The sequence below is a fragment of the Tigriopus californicus genome, chromosome 7, assembly GCF_007210705.1.
Source record: "Tigriopus californicus strain San Diego chromosome 7, Tcal_SD_v2.1, whole genome shotgun sequence".
Lineage (NCBI taxonomy): Eukaryota > Metazoa > Arthropoda > Copepoda > Harpacticoida > Harpacticidae > Tigriopus > Tigriopus californicus.
The window spans coordinates 8,843,350-8,864,011 of record NC_081446.1 but is presented as its reverse complement, the minus strand read 5'-3'; the positions used below and the strand labels follow the sequence as shown (position 1 = coordinate 8,864,011).

At 45.5% G+C, this 20,662-nt stretch overlaps 1 protein-coding gene across 1 annotated transcript in view; it reads right to left on the bottom strand.

The window, feature by feature from the left end:
• The window catches only part of LOC131883444 (synaptogenesis protein syg-2-like), a 34,717-nt gene that overhangs the window by 11,660 nt on the left and 2,395 nt on the right, over window positions 1–20,662 (bottom strand). The window contains exons 3-5 of the mRNA XM_059230920.1: window positions 8,534–8,713; window positions 8,315–8,467; window positions 3,243–3,425 (exon numbers count right to left, since the gene is read on the bottom strand). Coding sequence (XP_059086903.1) covers window positions 3,243–3,425; window positions 8,315–8,467; window positions 8,534–8,713 — 516 coding nt within the window. The remainder of the gene's footprint in view (window positions 1–3,242; window positions 3,426–8,314; window positions 8,468–8,533; window positions 8,714–20,662) is intronic.

Genomic DNA, 20,662 nt, shown 5'->3' with positions numbered 1-20,662 from the left:
TCAACATCCGCGCCCTCGCCACAAGAATGGCAAACTTCCCGACATTCAAACACTCTTTGGATGGGCAACTCAACCGAGCCTTACCCTGGCAGATTTCCCCGCGAATAGTCGATCTTGAAAAACTAACGGCTTTAATGAGCCTCCGAAAGCTTGAACGAAGTCACAAATGGATGGTGCTTAGTGGGAAGCCCTTATTTCTTTGTAATTGCTGTAACACTCTTCCTATCTTTAGGAGGTCGACCGAGTACCGAGAACCAGTGAGAGTGAACATTATATTTTGTTTCTCGTTGTTCATATCGCANAAAACAAGAGCTTGCTCGTTCGTAGAAGCCACGAGAGGACAACAAAGTGACCTCGTTTTCTCGTCATACACCATTGTGAACAGGTCATTCGGTTCTGTCCTAATGCAACAAGAGAACGAGGAGCCAATCAATTATATCCAAAGATGTTCCCAGTTTACTTCTGGCCAGATGGAAACCCATTCACCTGCCCTTGGCCCGTCGACAGGAATGCGAAGACTCGACCCATAAACAATCCCTTTAGATGCGAATCAGGTCGCAAATTTGCAGGCAAGTATTTACCACATGATTTTCAAACCCATTTACTGATTAAGCTTAATTGGTATGTTGTAGTCACTTTGGTGAGGGAGGGGACTACATCCATTGAACATTGGTTTTTGGGCGTTGCCCCCTCATTTTAAACCCTCGAAGGTGTTGTTGCTTCAGTTTAAATCCCCCAGATTACCCGCACGTCGATGTAGCTAATGATCTTGATTCCGGGAAGCCCATTCATTTTGCCCCCAATAACCCAACCCAAACAAGAGGGATGGGCTTGTGTCTATGGGTTTCCTGCTTTGATTGACACGGAGGTCTTTCCATAAGGCTCACGATACCAGAGAGAAAAAAGGCTCAGACCATTATTTCTGTGTGGAATAGCCCGTGATCTTGTGTAACTGTGTGGAATAGGAGCGAAAATGTGAGGGTGGGCCAACGACGGTCCTAGATTATGGGTCGTGAGCTAGTTAATTTGGAAGGCCATGTTTCTCATTTTCCAAAGGTAAGCACGATTTTTCCTCTGCAAAGATGGAGGCACTCTACATTCATTCATTCATTTTTTCATAACCATTGAGAATTCATCTAATCAACTTGGGATTTGGCTTCTAGAATCCTGCCTTGGCATTTACTTATGATTTCTTACCTCAATCTTGCGGCAGTATAGTAGATTGAATAGTATACGCGATGGAATGACTTTTGAACTAAGAAGAACAATCTGAAATCAGCCATTAAGTGTCTCAAGGTTCAAAAGCTGTTTGAAGGCAGAGGAGCCTGAAATCGCTTTTTGGGAAAATATGTCCTGACTGGGACAACTTGTCTCCCAGAAATTATAAGGAAGACTTCAGGTTCAAGCGACCCTCTCCTTTCTTTTTTGCAGGCATCCTCACTCACTCATGGTGTCTTGATCCAGGTTGAATTGAGGATCTGCCCAAGCCGAGACCAAAGTTATTGCTCCATCTGGACTTTATTCTTCACATATATTTCATGGAAAATCTCATTCTACAGTATAGCACTCTGGTCGAGACTTCAGGCAATCTGTACGAGAAGAAGGCCTCCTTTTCCACGGACGGTCGGAAGAGATAAAATTCAAGACCGTGGCCCTCCAAGAGAATCAGACGAGTATGTTGTTGCTGCTGTTTTTGTTGTTGTTGTTGCTATCGTTGTCCAACGATAAGACAAGATTCCCATCCAGACTTACGCAACAATGCACGAAATCCTAACGGAGAGAAAAGGCCCCGACCAGAAAGAGGCCATCATGTCATAAACAAAAGGACAAACAAAAGGGCGGCTGGCAAAGAGGCCTCGCTTTGCGAATTTCCCTCAAAATGAGACTTGAGCTGCCATTTCTGGGTCGTGTTGTTGCCGTCTTATGTTTTGCGATTGCTTGCTAAGTTCGAGAGAATTGGCTCTTTGCGTCAGTGAATGGGAATGGGGAGAAGCCCCTCTTTCCATTCCGAACAATTGAATGGGACAATAAATGCATTTCTCTTCATAGACCTTACATACAGATGACAACGGCCCAAGGCTTAATAATGCCGGGCTTTTAACATTCAATTATTTGTCACACCTTCCCAAACGAAAAAAATCTTACTGGATGAGAAGAGCACGAGGGTCTTTCCGGTACCAAAGAACATTCATCTTTGTCACATGAGCAAGATCCACAGTACTTCTGTCCAGCCAATACGGGAAGCACACACTCACAAACACAAAAGCTATTGTAGGTACACCAGACCAGGGCCCAATGGATCGCCACAATTCTTCATTGGAATGACGAAGTTCGTGCTAACATCAATTAAAGAACGACGTGACAGAAATCAAACTATTCCACTTCCAGTAACTCCTTTTTGTCCAATGATAGAAACAATGCCGAAACGAAAAACAAGTGGCACCAGGTAGAATGTACCTTTGGAGGCATTGACTGGTATTTCCTATCCAGACCATAGCTTCAATTACCGTGTTGTATGTAATTTTTCTCTAATTCGAATTCAAACCTTTGATCTTAGGCAATGCAATGTTCTACCAAAACAAGGGCCCCCGTTCTGAGTTTAGTCCAGGGCTTTTCATTCCCTCGATTTGACCACCCAAAAAAGCAGTCAAGACAGACTTTTGCATGCTGAGTGGCTTTGAAAAAAACCCTCCCTAAATGAAGCCCTTTCAGTTTCAAAGAATGAGGAGGTCCAGTCAACCTCCTAAGCAAGAGCTCAAGAAAGAGAATTAGACTCTGATGATGATGAGGGAGACCACGAAGACGACGGCGGCGACGATGGCAAAGACCACGAAGCTAGAAACGAAGAATGGCAATGAAGCCAAACCAAACCCCTTCTTCCATGCTGGTCGGTTGTGGTAAAAAGAACGAGTCGACAACCCGACTAACCGCGTGCTAAACATCCGCCTTGGCCGTACGGTTGTGGTAAAAAGAACGAGTCGACAACCCGACTAACCGCGTGCTAAGCGAGTTGCTTCACAGAATACGAGTTAATTCGCTTTTCATTTCAAATTGCGTGCAGGATACCAAGAGCATCACAGTATACTATAGGTTCTGTCGGTGGCTGCGAGTCAGCCAGATGGAAACCCCATCATCTCGGGATTGAACTCCCAAATGAAACATTTACTTGGTGCCCTATCCCCATTCAAGGGAGAAGAACGAAGCTCAACGGTGTAATTAGCGTGTGAATTGAGTGAACTTACGTAAAACCGACAAAACGACCGAGGATCGGAGAGGAGCATAAGTGATGGCACTATGTTGGGCCTCACAGGCCCACGTGATCCCATTGTCCATATTGGTGGGACTAAATCGGATGATACTGATCGACGTGATCCGCCCTTCGTCTCCTCCAAGGGCACTGGGTCGATCCTCGTCCTGGCGATTAGCTGGAATTAAGGAACAAAAACGTATGATGATCTACAATATTTTCTCGTCATGGGTGCAGTAATGATTTGACATCGAGCCAAGTGTGACGGAGGGAGCACGTTGAACAACGGAATAGGGTGAGGTTGGGATCGTTTTTTTTTCTTGATCCAGATCAATTTTTGATCGGGCGGAGAACGAACAACTTGATCTCTTTCAACGCCAGACCATCCAGTCATTCAGTCCGTCAGTTAGTTAGTTAGTTAGCTAGCTGGCTTGCTATCCAAGTTGCCAGCTAAACAGCCGAATTGCCAGCCAGTCAGTCAGTCAGTCAGTTGGCCAGCTAGCAGGCACTCTTTTGAATTGGCAAACAACCCCAATTGGGGCTCTGGATGAATGCGAATGATGACGAAGGATCCTCGCCAGAGAAAGAGAGAAAGAAAGAGACGGAGGAGAGTGGGATGGCGAAGGAAGAGGAAATTGCTTTTTCATTTATTTCACTTTCCACCATTTTTCACAATCTGTTTATCTGAATCCCAAACAGACTTGGCACCATGTCACCTTTAGAGTAGTACACATTACAGGGCTGCACTCAATAGCAACTGGATGACTGAGAGAGAGAGAGAGCGAGGGCGAGAGCGAATACTAATGCTGCTGTTGTTGTTGTTGTTGTTGTTGTCGTGAAATGTGCCTTATAGTACTACTGATAGCGCCTGGCAAACAAGCTTGGTCTTGAGAGCAGCCAGGTCGTGATTGAAGCAAAAGTAAATGGGAGGCTGATCTTTATCTACGAGAAATAACTTTCCAGACTATGAATCATGAACTAAGATGGATGAGAGAGACCATAAAATCGCTCAAAACAACGGCACTTCCAACCCCCAGTCAGTCTCAGTGCTTCTATCAACTCCCAATACAAAGGGACAAAACCTTGGCCCACACCTTTTCAGTATCGAATTTCCCTGTTTCAGTAAGTTTCTCGATGAGGTAAAGATTATACCCGGGGATTTCTAATGAATATGGCTCCTTATCTTAGAAGTTCGGGAGCCTTCCCTTCCAAATCTAGTCTTTTCCAATGACTCAGGAACAATTTGACGACCCCCTTACCCAGAAAACTCTTCCTCAAGTTTGGATTTGAACCCTTGCCTCGTTGAAATAACCATTCCGCATTTCGGTACGGGTGTACTCACGTCTTTGGACGGTCTTTCCCGGCTACAAAATCTCTACTTATGCAGTTATGGTTCTGGCCTAGACGCGCGGATGTAAGGCCGAAGAAGGCAGCTACAACCATTTCCCGAATTCACCGACCCTGACAACCATTTGAGTCAATGCCTTATAAAAAGCATTTCCCCGTCACTACCAACGTATCGAGGACCCCAAGAAGAAAGAGCAAGGACAAGCCGAGGGAATATTCTAATTCCTGTCTTGAAAAAAAAAGTTCCCCCAAGTCAAGAGGGGGACGAAGATGAGTCTCAAAGTCATTGGAATAAGTAGATCTATAAAGTTTAATGCTTGCTAAGTACGACAATGGGCTAAATCGAGAAGGACCTTTTTTCCCGTTCTTTTGTTCTTCTGGCCTTCACGTCGTTTTATCCGCCGAGTTCCCGTTCTCATCCCTCTCTTTCCTTCCTCTTAATGGTTGTTCGTACAGGAGAAAAAAGAAAGGAATTAAATCCAAACTTCAGATCGGCATAGACCACACCTCTAGTACAGACACGGAGTGGAAGTGATTGTCGGCTCAAAAACTGAAGGCCATGGCGGGCAAAGTTTTCTCCATCTAAGACGAGGGCCGCGCTCCACTCAGGTCTTTTTCCTACTTCAATCTCATATCTTGCATTGCTCACCCGTCCTTCCTTCACTTCGATCTTCACCATCCCTTACTGAAAGACATCACATCAAAGGGTCGGGTCCTCTTTTCTTGTGTCCAAAGTGGGAACAAAGTTCATTGGATCGATTCGGCCCGGGGATTCTCAAGTTGAACTAGTCATTTCTATCCAATGTGTAACCCTAATCTCTTTGGATAAGACAAGGTGTAAAAAGTGAGAACGATCTGGACCCCTTCACAGATTATGTGCTGCTGCGCTCTCGATCCATTTAGGCGATTAGCACTCAATAGTTGGGGCAAAAACCAATCCCGAACTTTGTCGCATCTCCCCAAAACTCTGTCAATCTATGTTACATTTAGTGCATTTAGGTATGACGAAGATACAAAAAAGATGAATCGTTGAAGCGTTGTTGTTTCGTCGTGGCTCATGCCACAATATTGATGGCCTCTTGGTGGTGTAGCCTATCCCGACCACCTTCACCGTAGCGCTATCATTTCATGGGAATGTGAGATGTTGGTTTATTCGCTTTTGAGGTCATTTGGCTCATAATTTCCGATTCGTTCCATCCCACGGACAGTCAGAGAACGTCTTGCTTGAAGCTGCGGTCGTCGTTTCGTCTCCTCGCACTATCGAAAACCAGACTATTAACAACTTCTCAGGCAACAGCAGCATCAAAGGCGTTTGATACACCATTTGCATTGAAGCTTGAAACTCATTGGATGAGATCGAGAGGTGTTTAGGCAGGGCTATCTCGCTCTCTCTCTCTTTACCTGAGTACCTACCATTCTGGTTGGTGCTCTCTCGTCCAGGAGACTGAGTGGTTCACCACCCTGTGGGTCATCAAGTTCAGTTGGGCATATTTCCAGAATTAGCCACGCCTGACTTTATGACCCCTAAACACCCAAATATTCTAAACTATGCTAGCAAACAAATCAGCCTGGCTCATATTCATATCTTAGAAAGAACATCATTTTTCGGTTGGATGGCTGTGCCGATAACAAGAAGGCCACGAAGGCCATTCTCCGAGGGCTTAACTTGGGATCAGGAGACACAAGCGTGATCGTGAGTCAGAAGGACGATGGCATAGCGTGGTATATTCATCCTGGATTCCCGTGTCGTCTACCTCTCTTGATACGCACTACACGAGCTGCATAATGCCAACCACTTTGTTGCTCATTTCATATGGCAAACATCAAAGTAAATCCCCCTAGGACCTCGACGATCCCCACCGCCTCCTCTTGTGATGGGGAGCAAGCAATGTCTAAAGGAAAACAAGGCCGAAGAGGATCGCTTCGAGGAAAATTCCAACCTTTTTCTGCTCAAACGCTGGTCTTTATGTGCCACAAGATAGGCGAGGGAAACCAAAAAGGCCGTTTAGAAAAGAAGTACTTCACTATGGAGAAGATGATACTTTCACGTTTCTAGTGTATTTGAAGGACCGCGGTTCCCCAAGAAATCGACCTTTTTCCTTGTTTCTTTCTTTGGTTCGGACTCGCTCCCTCCCCTTTCCCATTTGAGGGATATGACAGTTAAAAGAAATTTGATGTTTTGGAACAAATTAATCTCTCTCTGAAGAAGTTGAGATCAAGAACCGGCCAGAAAAGAATCGGCCCATCATTATGATTTCTCACTTTTGAGATGGAACGAAACGCAAGTGTCAGGGCAATAACATCTTTTAACACAACGACACACGACATATACTACAGTGAACACGCACTGCCGTAACAGACACTAGTTACGAAGTACGTACTAGATCCAAAAGACAGGAAGCCAATGGAGTTCCCATTTGACGCTCTCTCAATCAGAGAAGCAATTCCCGAGAATCCTTTCGTATTACAACTGGAGGTCTGTTCGTTTTCGAGGCTCTCCCTGCCGTTGAGAACCTTGTCAGTTTGACAACAAAAAAAGGTGCGAGATTAGTTGCGACTTTTTTAGAGCCTCTCTTCATCCCAACTCGTCTACGCTCATCTTCGTCGTGGTCGTGGTCGTTCCTGTAGTAGTTGTTGTTGTTGTTTTCGCTATTGTTGCCACAGCCGTCGTGTCGTGTTGCATGGACTGGCTCTGGCTTCTACGTACCAAAAAGATTCGGTGCGGGGTCTTGACCTCTATGAGAAAACCCCCTCGAAGATCTTTATTTGAAAAACTTGTAGAAATGCTTTTTCCTTCCTTTGGTTCCTATTTTGCTTATCTCCTCAATTTTCTCGTTACGTCTTGGAAGGGATCTTATATGTTGTTGGCATTCAGCTAAACGTCGGACGTGTAGTATAGTGGGTGTACGAATGTTGGTACTCTTTCAGTACATTAGTCGAGTAAGGCGGTGATCAAAATCAATCTCGTTTCAATTTAAAAGGCCCTTGAAAACACCCACGACTCTCGTAAACGCCAGCCTTTTTCCCTCCAATATCCGACAATGGGATTTCTCCCCTCGATATCTGATTTGATCCAAATTGGTTGCCCGATTGGCGAGATGGACGTTTTTGTGAGCGAATGTGACATCGTAAACCAAGATGAAACGGAGAAGCAATCTCGAGCCCTTGCCTCCAAGTTCAAGTTTGAGGAACGAGGTTAGCCTTCCCAGGTTCAAACACCTTCCTGAGTATTTATGAACGATTCACTTCCAGCAGCCTTTGCCTCTTGAGTCAAGGCGTGCCAGAAAACCAGAAGGAGGGCGAGCGTAAAACTCACAAGTGACTCCGGTAACTTGTCTCGAAGAGCTTCTTGATTTAATAACCTGGCGAGATGTTTGAGAGGTAACCGAATGAGTGAGAAAAACGCTGATGGTACGTACGGCTTGGGCTCCTCTCATCATTGACTTTATACCACCTTCCCATGGTCCACCGTTCCAAGGGGATTGGAGGAACCGAGGACCAAAGAAAGACGGGTGGAGGACCTCCAACGAATGAGGCTCTCTTTCTTTCAGACACGGTCATTAAGGCCTAGCTTTGGAGGAGTCAAAAATCAATGAAGAACACAAGATCCCGATGGAGAAACGTGCAAAAACTGGAGTGCTCCCTGTTCCATCCCAAAAAGCGACGACAAACGGAAAATGAGGTTCAGAAGATTATTGAGACAACCGATTTAGTTCTTACCTGTATAGAACTCGGAGTTTTGACGATACCAAATGATTTTAGCCTTAGGCCTAGCATCGTATACGGTGCATCGTAATTCCACCTCCTCGTGTTCCTTCACCCTCAAGTTGGAACCCGAGAGAACACCGTCGATCTCGATCCTAGTTGGCGGGACTAAACGAGCAAATCCAGACATTACAAAGTTTAATCTTTCATTCTCGATCAGAAAATGGCACTTACGGAGAACGTCGAGTTTGGAGCTGGCTCGGATGGGTTTGCTGTTGGGAGCTGGGCCCACTTGACATTCATAAATGGCATCATCGTTGACGGTGGCATTCACGATTTGAAGATTGAATTTCCCGTTGGAATCGTGTCCCAGAACAGTGTAGCGAGGGAACCCAGGTAGACTACGATCATAGCCTGGAATAGAAACAAAGCAAATAGTTACCAATTAGTCAGGCCTCGGCTTTATAGTTATCGTACTATGTTTGTACCCTACATCATCATGTCTCAGAGGCTTAGTGAGTGGTTCAATTCCCCGAGAAATAGTCCCGGAAGAATATAAAACATCTCATAACTGCCCAGAGGTATAATCAGCGTGAGCAATTATTTACGAATTTCGCAGATGTGAGCATTTCGAAGCATTTCTGCCTCTTCCGACATTTGATCCTTGATGATCCAATTACAAAGAATCGCCAACAGCAACGACTAAACTGCAGGGCAAGAAGTTGTCTGAATTGCCTGAAACTTACTTTAATCGTTTTCTGGGAAGCATTGGACGTCCTTGATACCAAGTAAGAGGTAGATCAAACGGATCAATAGTGAGCGAATGTTAATTAAATCCTGGCCCTCCCACTCATTTGACACTCGGCTCGTAGATCCGAAGGGTATCAAAACAAAAAGGACACGTTAGGCCTAGCTATTCAAACAATAAAATGAAGAAAAAAAATCAGATCGGGTAAAGACAAAGGCCCGAACGTCCAATCGGTCGTACTCGCTCGACCCATTGTCATTTTAGCAACTACCACAGGTATAACGTGTCCATTCTAGGGTTTTCATCTCTATAGCCAACCTGCAGAAGCACCTTTCTTAAAGCATACCTGAATACAGAAGTTAATGAAAAGGCAGACTAAGTTGTCTCCTTTTCGTATTCAATGTCTCATCGCTCTTTCTCACTCTCCTTCGTCTATCGAATTAGCACCTAGGTCGTCGTTTATAGTGATTAATTAACGCCCTTTTAACACGAAAACAGAAGTAAATTCTTGGCCCTGAAAGAGGACGAAGACGACGAAGAAGAAGAAGCTACCCTCAATTTGCACTGACTTCTTCTCTTTCTTCAACCCAGACCATACATCAAGCAAACTTTTACTAGTGTTCGTACATACTGTACTGCATTTATTAATAGAATGCATCGTGTAAACACGACAAAGCTTTCTGGAAATGATCGGGACGAGCATGGCCTGTCAGATAAATTGCCTCTATTTTAGGCGTTTCAAATGCATCCTCGGAGATTGCAACACAGCCCCTTCTAATTGAACCATTTACACAGAAACCCAATAACTTGACTCGCATAAGTTCACAGAGGAACGTAGCTACCATGTTCCAGGCAACAAGGCTGGCATCAATGCATTTCCAATCAATACATAAACAAAACTCACGGAGAGCACTCGACCTTCGATCCCTCAAGTGTCGAGAACGACATGGTCAACCTCACCCTCGGTACTTCGAATCGGAAGGGGCGGCGTGGCAAAGTTTGCCAATGCCAAAGGATTAGCGAAGTCGTATTTCTCGGATTCGGATATGAGCAAACAAGCTAAAGAACTTGGGAGTGACAGGATCATTTATCAGCATTGTCAAGGTCGCTCAAAAGGACGGGACTTGACTCGCCAGCGTCTTTCCCATTGACAGACGGACTCTGCCCTTGCCCGCCCCAAAAATAAGTCCAAACCTTTTTTCCCCTTTTTCTAGCTTGGCTACAAGAGTACGATGTCAAATGGGCGGAATGGATGTCCTCCAGGTCCCTCGCCACCTCCTTGAAGTTTCTGGCATCAATCTTAGGGGTGAAAACACGATTAATCAAGCAAGTGGAGCAGGCCAAAACCTCGGTGGAGTGTACTCCCAAATTCCATACAAACTTCGATGGTCGAGGACGAGGACGAGAAGGAAGAGGAGGTCAGTCCGAACTTTGCGTGGAGTTGGTCAATCCGGGTTCACTCTGGATAGTACTCTTAAATGGACTCGACCCTTTAAGCAAGTGCAAATGTCAAGTCAGATGGGGTTTTCGACCCAAAGAAGGGATACAGATGGCATATCTTTATTTCAATCTCTGTCTGAAGTCTCAAGCTCAGGCCACAATCAAAGCCATTGGTACCTGGTTTGCCAAACAAAGCTACTTTATTTCATTCCCAAAATAGTGAGGAATTCGTCGAGGGGACGCAAACGAGCTCGACAGTCACACATACTGACTGTTCTCTACGTACGGGCCCTCTTTGCTCTTTTCTCTCAAGTGGGTTATTCTCTGTTCTCTGTGCCAGAGTGCAAGAGGGTTTCCTTCGCAATTTTCCCTTCCATTCTCCCTCTTTGGCGGTTTTTGCACACTTTGTCATGAAACTCAAACTTGGGACGAGATTCTTTCTTCACATCATTTCAGCTCAAAGTTTTCCACATTAAGTGACACATTTGTGAAAAGGAGGAGGGAGGGAGGGCACACGCACACTCGCACACTCGTACACTCGCACAAGCAAAGTGAGTGAGTCAGCCATGGAGCAGCACATGGATTCGAAAGAAAAGCATTCTTACCGACCTCAAACCGAGACAAAGCGTGTTCACCCACACCAATGCACCAATGGGAGCGAATGAGAATGCGGCTACTTTCATATGAACCCAAAAAAAGACCGTCGGAATGAGGAACCACTCAGCATTTTCTCATTAGGCCTGAAAAGTTTAGTGCCTTGAGGGTCGATGAGTGCGAATTAAGGATAACTAGTTTGTCGAAAACTTGGCCAAATTCTTTGCGGGAGCACATTTGACTTGGTTGGTCCATGGTTCTCACCACCTTCTCTCATGACTCGTGAGAGCCACGTCCTCAAAATGATAGAGGTGGCTTGAAGAATGGGCGAGAAATTTGTTGAGCCAAGTAATTAATGAAGAGCTTTAAGAGGATTGAGGGTTTGTCAAAGTTTCCTACGGGCAGAGAGAGAGGTACGCCGTACAAGGCCCAACCACAACATACACGGTTGGTTCCATTTTCCCGAGGAGAGCGAAATTCGAGAGCCTGACAAAGAGGTTTGTTGTTGGCAATATTTTTCGCACCACCCACAACTCCTGAAACTAATAGCCACATTAAGGCATCTGAATTCAGCGTCCTGACCTAGCACATCTCTAATACTACAGGTTTGTGCTACACTTCTCATTGGAGTTAGATTTCCAGCCTCTCAAATGCGGAGCAACTACAGAATCGAGTGATCATGGCATCACTAATTGCAGTCGGGAGAAATCTTAAAGTCAAATCTCGCGAGCCAATTCCCCAACGGATGTAAGATAAGGAGTCTCCTCAGTTGGATTGGCGGTGTACGAAAACGACCCGAAGTCGTTGTCCGTATGACTTGAGAGTTCAATGGTTCGAGACCGACCACCGCGGCCGCCTCCGCCTTCCAAGATTAGAACGCAGTCCTAATCACTTCCATTGTCGTTGGCTTAATATCTATGTTAAGTATCCGGCAGCGAGCGACAAGTGCTCTGTCTTGCCTAAAACCAACCAAAATGTATTCACTCAAGAGCATGGACGACGATCTCGCATCGCGTTCTGAACTTGAATTTGTCATCCCAGCTTAACCCAGCCCACCATCATCAACTTATATATGTACACTGGCAAATGACTGCAGGCAAATCAGGGCGTTACGCCACATTTCTGAATTCATTGCACAATCCTACACGGAATGAGGAAGACCACGATAGAAGGAGGAACACGACCATTCCTTCATCGATGCGCATGTGGCCTGCGTCGAGGCCTAATTTCATTTCAAATTACTCGCGAGTGTGACTAAATGACTTCATTAAAGGCGGACGTGGATTGAGACCGTTCGAATGAAAAAGAAATGGTTCCTGCCCAGGCATTATTGCTCTTTCGTTCAAGCAATGGGGAGTAAATGCCTCCGCGTGCCATCAAGCCATATTTCTTGGCACTTTAAAGCCGACTGACTGACTGACTGCCTTGGTCCCCACCGTTCATCGTCTGATGTTGGATCCGTCACGGACGTAATCTACAAAAATGACACCTTCCATGCATAAAATCTACCCTGAGCTTTTCCATACCAGGAGGTATGATGCATTGTAGGATCGAATTTGTAATGTGCGCAAACGGTAGAGATTTTCGGCCACCTTGCATCCTCATCATTTTCAACAACATTAACATTATCATCATCATCATCATCTTCATGTTCGAACGGGGGTTTGGGGTGAAATCTCTGTGAATTTTGATACGTACCAACTTCCAACTTTCAGTATGACAATCGGGGAGGGGAGCTACGATGGGCTATAATCGTATATATTATGGCACCTGCTCGGGTCCGGTGGAGGTTTTCATGCCTTTCTTACAAGAGGGATATTGTATTTTCCTCTCTTCAACCAGAAGAACATAAAAAAAGAGATACTACATAGAGCGGAACAAAAAGTGGGTGGGAACGGCTAAGAAAAAACTGTATAGCAGGACGGGGGAAATGGCATCCCAGGAACGTCATTGATATCAAGTGGGTGGGTGGATGGTTTTTAGCTCCCCGAAAGTACGGTCTCCCACCAAAATAGCCAGGATAGTGGTCGGGGCTTCGAGGACTGGAGGTGACAAGCCATGCATTGGTGGCTTATGCTTGTATGGTTGTCGCACTGCTCTCTGCACCGTGTCATGGACGAAGAGAACATAGACAAAGAATGACGTTGTCCTCGGGGTAAACCCGTCCGTGCCCATCCTTTCTCACCAAGACCGTTCGTGGCTTGCATTTACGTATCTAGGTTTGTAACTTTACTGGTTGAGATGCTGGGCTCAACGCACCCGATGTACCACATTGGTAACGTGTATGCATGCATACATACATTCAAACACAATGTACCACTAATACGACCGAGACGGAGTATGTTGGTGTCATTGGGAAAGAAAGTTGTCGTATGTTGTTTTGTGCATGTACCCTTGTTTTACATCCACCTCGCCTGAAGTTCTTTGTCCCCTTTCAGACTGGAAAGGCATCATTGTCGGTGGGCCATTTTTAGGCGATGGTTGGTCCAAAGTGAAATCTAGATATTTCCCTCACTGCTCAATGTAAACAACAAGCACCACTACCCATGGACCAATTCCAGTCACGCGCCATCTGCTTTGACGAAGAAGACAACAAGAGGAAGTGGAGCAAGGCGACACTCTCGCGTCTCTTCTATTCCTTTTCCTTTTTCGTCTTTAGTCCTTTTTTCCTTACCTTTCCCTGTGTGTGAACCCAAGGCTTTCATTGCCCGGCCAAAGATCCCTCGCCTTCGAGTGTTTGGAACCAAGAACTTGGATCAAGTTTGGATTGCAAAGCCAGAGAAGGGACAAGGACCGGAACCCGAAAAACAACAACAGGAAATGTTCACTTGGTTTGACACTTGCAAATCACTACCAGGAATCAAGCGCTCTTCAGGACCGGAACCCGAAAAACAACAACAGGAAATGTTCACTTGGTTTGACACTTGCAAATCACTACCAGGAATCAAGCGTTCTTCATCAAATCAACTAGCAAAACAACAACTGAGCAAGCACACAGTCGATTGGTACATTCACCCTCCGCGTGGAACTAACTACAGGATATCCGAACACGCGTTTCAAGATTCTGAGCTCGTTCCAACAGGAGAATGGCACCAGCTTCCAAAAGAAGGGGTTTCTTGACCACCAACATCAACTTTTGGGTAGTGCTCTTTTATTAAGTTTGTAGAGAATGAGTTTTGTTGTAAGCCGTTGTCCAAGCTTAGGCTGTTGTAAAGGGTGATGTTGGGATGGACATTCAGAGCCACTGTGCGAGAGGAAGGAGGGGAAAGAGGAAGGCATTCTCAAGAGAATCAAATTGAGGGGGAGGGCCCTCGAACATCCCTCTTCCCATGTCTCCCACCATGCAACCATCCCGAAGCCAACTGTATACTCCAAACTCTTCTCTTCTGAGGGATGGACCATCTTGGCACCCTCTTTCAAGCAAAACTGTACGCCAACTAACTCTAGCGCAGAAGTACGTACGTTGATCAAATGATAAGAGGGTTCCAACTTGATGGAACAATTGAACAACGTTCCACAACAATACAATTCCTGAGGGTTCTTGTGTGTGTTGTATGTTATTTGTTGTGAGTAGATTCACATTCATTACGGGAGAAAAAGAGAACGAGGATTCGTGGAATCGATCAACAGAAAATTGACTTGCCCACTTATGTTTCACATCATGATTGCAGTCTTCTAAAGCCAAAGATGCGACTGTTTTTCCCATGCTGCTCATAGTTTTCCATATCTTGTATTTGTGCGCCCAAGATATCGGACTTTTTACATACCCATTCCGTTGCTAACGGCTGCCCTCTTTGTATCGTACAAGTTTGGCCTTTTCAGGGTCTTGTTCACATGGAAGCACTTGGTTTTTCGTTAACAAGGTTTTTCTAGGTGGGAACCATCACTCTCTTTGAGCGGGATCAGCTTTGGCCAAGAGCTAAGAGTAACCTATATTGCAACCAAACTCAAGGCAACTGTGCCAACGCATGTAAGGTATGTCTACGTACAGCAAGTGACATCCACCCACTCTTCTTGTGACTTGTGAGTGTCGGAGTTTGTAGCCTCTCTCAGGGACGGATGGGAACTTTGGAGTAAGAACACGAGCGGACCTACGTGTTCTACCTCATTTCAGAGCATCCACGACTGTCCCTTGGCATTCGAGGCTGAGGGAAAACATGTCAGACGTTGTTATGCAGTTTTGATGGAACACTTTGGCTCTGCCGGAAAAGACGCTATCAATGTGCATTCAATCAACAAAGTCGCTCGTGCTCAACTAGGACCAAGCCTCTTCTTCCCGGATCTGTGAGTACACTATGCATACGTCCATGCTGTATGTATGGGCTCAGTACATCCGCGGTACTGTAGACCCGATTTTATATGGAACATATCATTGCTGCCGGTAAACGGGAATTCTCCCGACGAGACCTGACAAGGGACTGAGGGAAAGGTCTTCGTCCTTGAGGAGCATTACTTGGCTGCTAATTCGATCAAGTAAGCAGGATCAAGTCGAGCCTAAATGTATCAATACATCAATTTGCCAGCCTGATACTTATTCACCAAGATCTCTCTCTCTCTCTTCGGACATACAGAATAAGAAGAAAATCAAATGAGTCTGTATTCCAACCATGAAGCATACTAAAGGCGAATTTGCAAATTTTAGAAGGAAGCAAGTAATTCATCACAATGGAGGCTGCCTAGCTAGCTGTCCTTTGATTTATTAGTTCCTTTGACAAAAGACCACGCCATAGATTACGATCAGTGAGAAGGAGGAGTATCCACGGGCAACATCTCGTCAAGGAAAAACGGTGGAAGCCAGAGGTGAATGAGGGCGCTGAAGAAAGAGCCCCCACCTCACCTCTTCTTCGCAGTACATGCAAGATAAATGCATCCCCATTCTGAAACATTACCTTGCCTGGGCGACGATGAAAGGCTGGTGCAAAAATGCAAGTGGGTCCATCCAATCACCTCCCCTCATTGCATACTCCATGGCACTCAGTCTCACAATGGCAGGTGATGTAGTGTGCCCACTTGCGTCGATCCCAAACTCTGCTTTTCTACCTCCATGAAGAGCCCTGTCATTCATCGTTCCCCTTCAACTCAATGGTCGAGTGGTTGGTTGGTTGGTGCGTTGGTTGGGAGAGGGTACATAATGTAAGTATAGGCCATAGGTACTCACTCTATCCCGGGGTGAATGGAGAAAGTAAACATTCATTGGCAATTATTCGCAAATTTTCTTCCGAAGTAACAGGCCCCTGCACTCGAGGACGCGCGTTGTCTGCGTATGTACTACAATTAAAGAGAGACCCAAGCATGCTTTTCTCCCAATTGTCCCATTAAATTAGTTACGGTCATCACCCGATCTTTCTTCAAAGGGAAACGTTTGTCTTTTGCTCTTTTTTGCCCAGTCTCCTTGTGTTTCTTAACTTTCAAATTGGGAAGTGCTTCTTCCTCCTTGCCAAACCGAAGAGGTTTTTTCTTACTCGCATTGGGCGAACTAACTCTTATCCTTTTCGTTCATGAGCGAAGTTTATTTATCCAAGCTGAGAGAACATTCAAGGCCTGCTGATTTCGATCCATGAAGTGAACGGCCAGTCTCATTCACTTCTAAGCATCTGCCAAATTTCATTTCGTTTTTTTGCCGACCTCGAAAGAAGGAGAGCATGTTTCTCACCAAGTCGATCTCACTGACAACGAACGGGGATGTGCTTCTTATATAGCTCGTCGGAATGGATATGAGGAAGAGGAACAACGTTTATGTATCAAAGAAAAAAAAAGCTCGCCCAGAGCCCTCCTTGATTGGGAAACAACTTTTACGGGCTCGTGTGAAGTCAGGATAAATGTTTACATTCGCCTATGTCCACAAATACTACCCATGTACGTACGGTGTGCGACGTGGGTCTACTTTCATTCGTGCATCGGCTTCCAAATAGACACTCTTTTTCCACCTGGACAGACTGATCAAACGAGATAAAGGGCAGACACAATTTGGGGGGCCTTGAATTGATTAACTTCACCAATGGGAGAGTTACGAGTGGACTGTTTCAAATGCAGCCAACCCAAGTTTCCAGTCGTTTCCAGTCGCATTTTCTACCCATTGCCCTTTTCCAATCCGCCTTCTGGTCCATGTTGAAGGGAGTCACTCATTAAGTGTTGCGTTATCGACTTCTTGGGCGACCCCAAAACTGTTTACACTCCGCATGAAATACCTTCTGTTATACCGTAGCGGTGGTGGTGGCATTAGTGGATGATGGTGGTCAATCGAGTTGTTGCTGTTGTTGCTACTGTTGCTGCTGTTATTGTTGTCACGTTCACAATCAAGTGATCATTGAGTGAATGGAGATCATTACGAAACGAAGGGAAGGTGAAGGGGATCCACCCAATTCCCACCCAAATCGTCGGCGTAATGCCATATCCACCGCCCTTGGTTGATGTAACTAATACGCCCATTAAGTGGACGCCTGTCTAAAATTATTCACTAGACCAACTGGCGTGGTTTGGTCCCAAGCAATCTCGGATTAAACCAGGGGGCGATGAGGTCCTAATCATATTCACTTGTTGACCTCGCTTCACCCTTCCTTATTGGACCGAGGCCACTCAACAAACATACCGCACGCACAATAAGCGATTGCCAGTAGTAGCAGGCATTTTGAGGACGGCCGAAGCGGGCAAAGACGAAGAAGCGGAAGGAAATATTGAGACAAGAGCAAACCTGAACCCCCAATGACCTCGTTGGTGGTGATGGAATGAATAGTAGGAACACAGATGGGCTTGCTCCCCACTGGAGTCAACAATCGAGTCCCAGGCTTCATCGTCTTTGTGTTCGTCTTCTTGAGCCACGAAGAAAATCGATATTCATATCGGATATCTCGCAATCTTATCTTGTCCGCAAATACGGTGGCTCGTTCGTTCGTAAGCTCAACGGCCACGAGTGGCACAATGGAAAATCCCCTAAGATATGAGCTTTCCTTGAAATTTGAAGGGCGCAACAAAAAGCTCCCTCCTCTGCCTGCCCTCCAAATGGTACGAATAGAACGCAGATGGACTCTGCACACCTTCACACAAGGCACACACACACACACACAGATAGAGAGAGAGCACAGAGCACTTGGTGGGACTCTTCAAATCTTTGGAAGTCGAGCTTCCATTGGTGTTCATTCCGCTCGATCTCGTGAGAGCTCCACCATACGGATATTTTCATGACGCGATGAAATATTGCAGATTTCTTCAAGTAATGAGTCGCAATAATCCTTTCTTGCACTGGCCACCCTCCACTATGACCCATTGAAGATGAACAAAAAGAAGAAAGAGATGAGGAGGCTGCCATTTCTTGTTCTTCATCCTCCCCAGTCGCTCCATGCGGAGAAAAGAGAACAAATTCGGGGGCATTCGTCAATGTCAAAACCCAGAAATATACTATTGCCGCACACACTCAAGTGTTGTTTAAATGAAAAGTACCCTCCTGCACCTACGCAAATGCGTGCACGCACTCACTCACTCGCACAGGTTTGCAATATTCGACTCAGCCAAACAGTTTTCCAATGCAGACATCATTTTTGTCTTGATTCTACGACAAATTTAAGCCATGAAAACCGAAGCTAAGTGGATTTACAATATGCTTCTACATAGTCCCGTTCCCGGACTGAAAACCGAATCAAAGGGGCAAAAAACATATGGCTCCTTGATCACTCCTTCCCTTTCTGTGATCATGTTTTGGTAGAACGGAGTTGGGGAGCAGGAAATCCCTCGGCTACATTACTCACTGATGATAGCCACCACCACGACCTACCCACGAGCTCGCGAGTCCACGAGGCTGCTGCGACCTCCGACTCACGAGTAAATTTGGTTTGTGCTACCTACGCTACAAAGGCCTCTGAATTGGGACAAGTGAGTGAAGGGAGAACTGAGAAATGAAAAAGAAAAAAGACTGCCTTGTACCTCAAAAGAAACCCATTTTCTTGGCCAGAGAAATAACCTCCCACCACCTTCCCCGAAAACTTGTTTCCTCGACGCGACCGAGTACACGACTATAGGTACGCGTATACTATATGGAACCTTCCCGCACTTTCCCTTGCGGTCTCGCCCGAGTTCTTTTGGTCTTTGATGACTACAGCAAGGCACTTCGTACCAACGTTGGACCAACGAGTCAACTGGACGTACGACTGGTTCACTCTAGATCTTAGTAAAGACCCCTGGTTGAAAAGTCCTTGGAACCCGCTCAGATGGGCCACTGGACTCATTCAAACTTGTCAATGCTGATTGAATAGCCTTTTGAAAGAAAAAAAAACTTGATTGAATTGCTGACTTGTTTCCAGGTCAGATCTATAAACGCTTAAAAAATAACGAGGGATTGGTTATCTGCTTCATCATCCACACATGATTAAAGCTTCAATTCTTGCCATTCCACCCACCAATTGAATGCGAGTGTCCAAGAGGCCCAGAATCGAAAACCAGCATTTGCTGGAATGTTCAAATCCCACCCCCCCTTCCCTCTCCAGTCCTCTCTAGTCTAGTCTTTGTTTTGGGGCAGCAGAGCCTCTCTGGGAATGTACGTATTACTATGTCAAGGGGTTCGTATTCCTAGAGTATTTTGTACACAAGAGTGTGGAATGTGAGTGGGTTCTACCCAGCTATGATGATCGTCGTTATGGCTCGAGTCGACAAGAAACGAAAGGGCTGGCCTGGGCCTGATGTCTTTTGGGTGTTGACATTTGCGGACCATTTGAGTTGATCTGGGACCAAATGATGATGAGATGACTTGAAGAGAAAAACTCCTTGAATGCCTTGAATGTCTTGAATGCAAGAATGCTCGGGAAGATTTCCGCGAAGAGACCCTTCTTTTGGGAAGAAAAATGACAGCTCTGAAATTGGCTGGAGGACATGAAGTCTCAGTGAACTGGCTCGAAACAAGTACGTACGGTAGCCTGATACATCCGGATTGCCAAGTTCCGCATATGTTTATGCAATAGTGCGTATTTGTGCCAGAGAGGGAGAAGAAGGGATTTGTGGCTTTGTCATATGGGCAAACTCAACAACGTTTCATATTTTTCGATATTCAAATTCCCTCAGAGCTGTCCTGTGTCAAATCGAGTTGTCAACATAGCCATATATTTCCTCTCTTGGGAGTGCCAAAGAGAGAAATATCAAAACCAAAAGAATCTCGGGTTATCTCCAGTGTCGGAAAAAAGAGTCAGAGAGAGAGGAGGGAAAAACCCGGTCGTAAACTATCTAAATATTTCATGGGAGTCTAGCATGGGAAATGGAGAAAATATTTGACATTGTCGTTCTCATCAGTGCAACCAGGACTGTGGGAACATGCCCTCGCCAAAGGGGTCGAAGGCCGAGTTTGTTCCCCCCCCACAAAAAAAGAAGGCCGTTTATTTTTAACGGTAGAACGGACACTTGGATAAAGGCAGAAGCTCAGAGGATGGCGGATTCGAGCGTTGATGAACAAGGAGTATGAAATGCCATATAAGACATACGAGAATTAGATGAGCCCAAAGTTGGCGGAAGATCGACTCACTTTTGGCCTCTGAAGAGGTACAGGGAAGGAGACCAAACAGCAGAAAAGTGGCCAAGTTTATTCGGATGCTGCAGAGCGC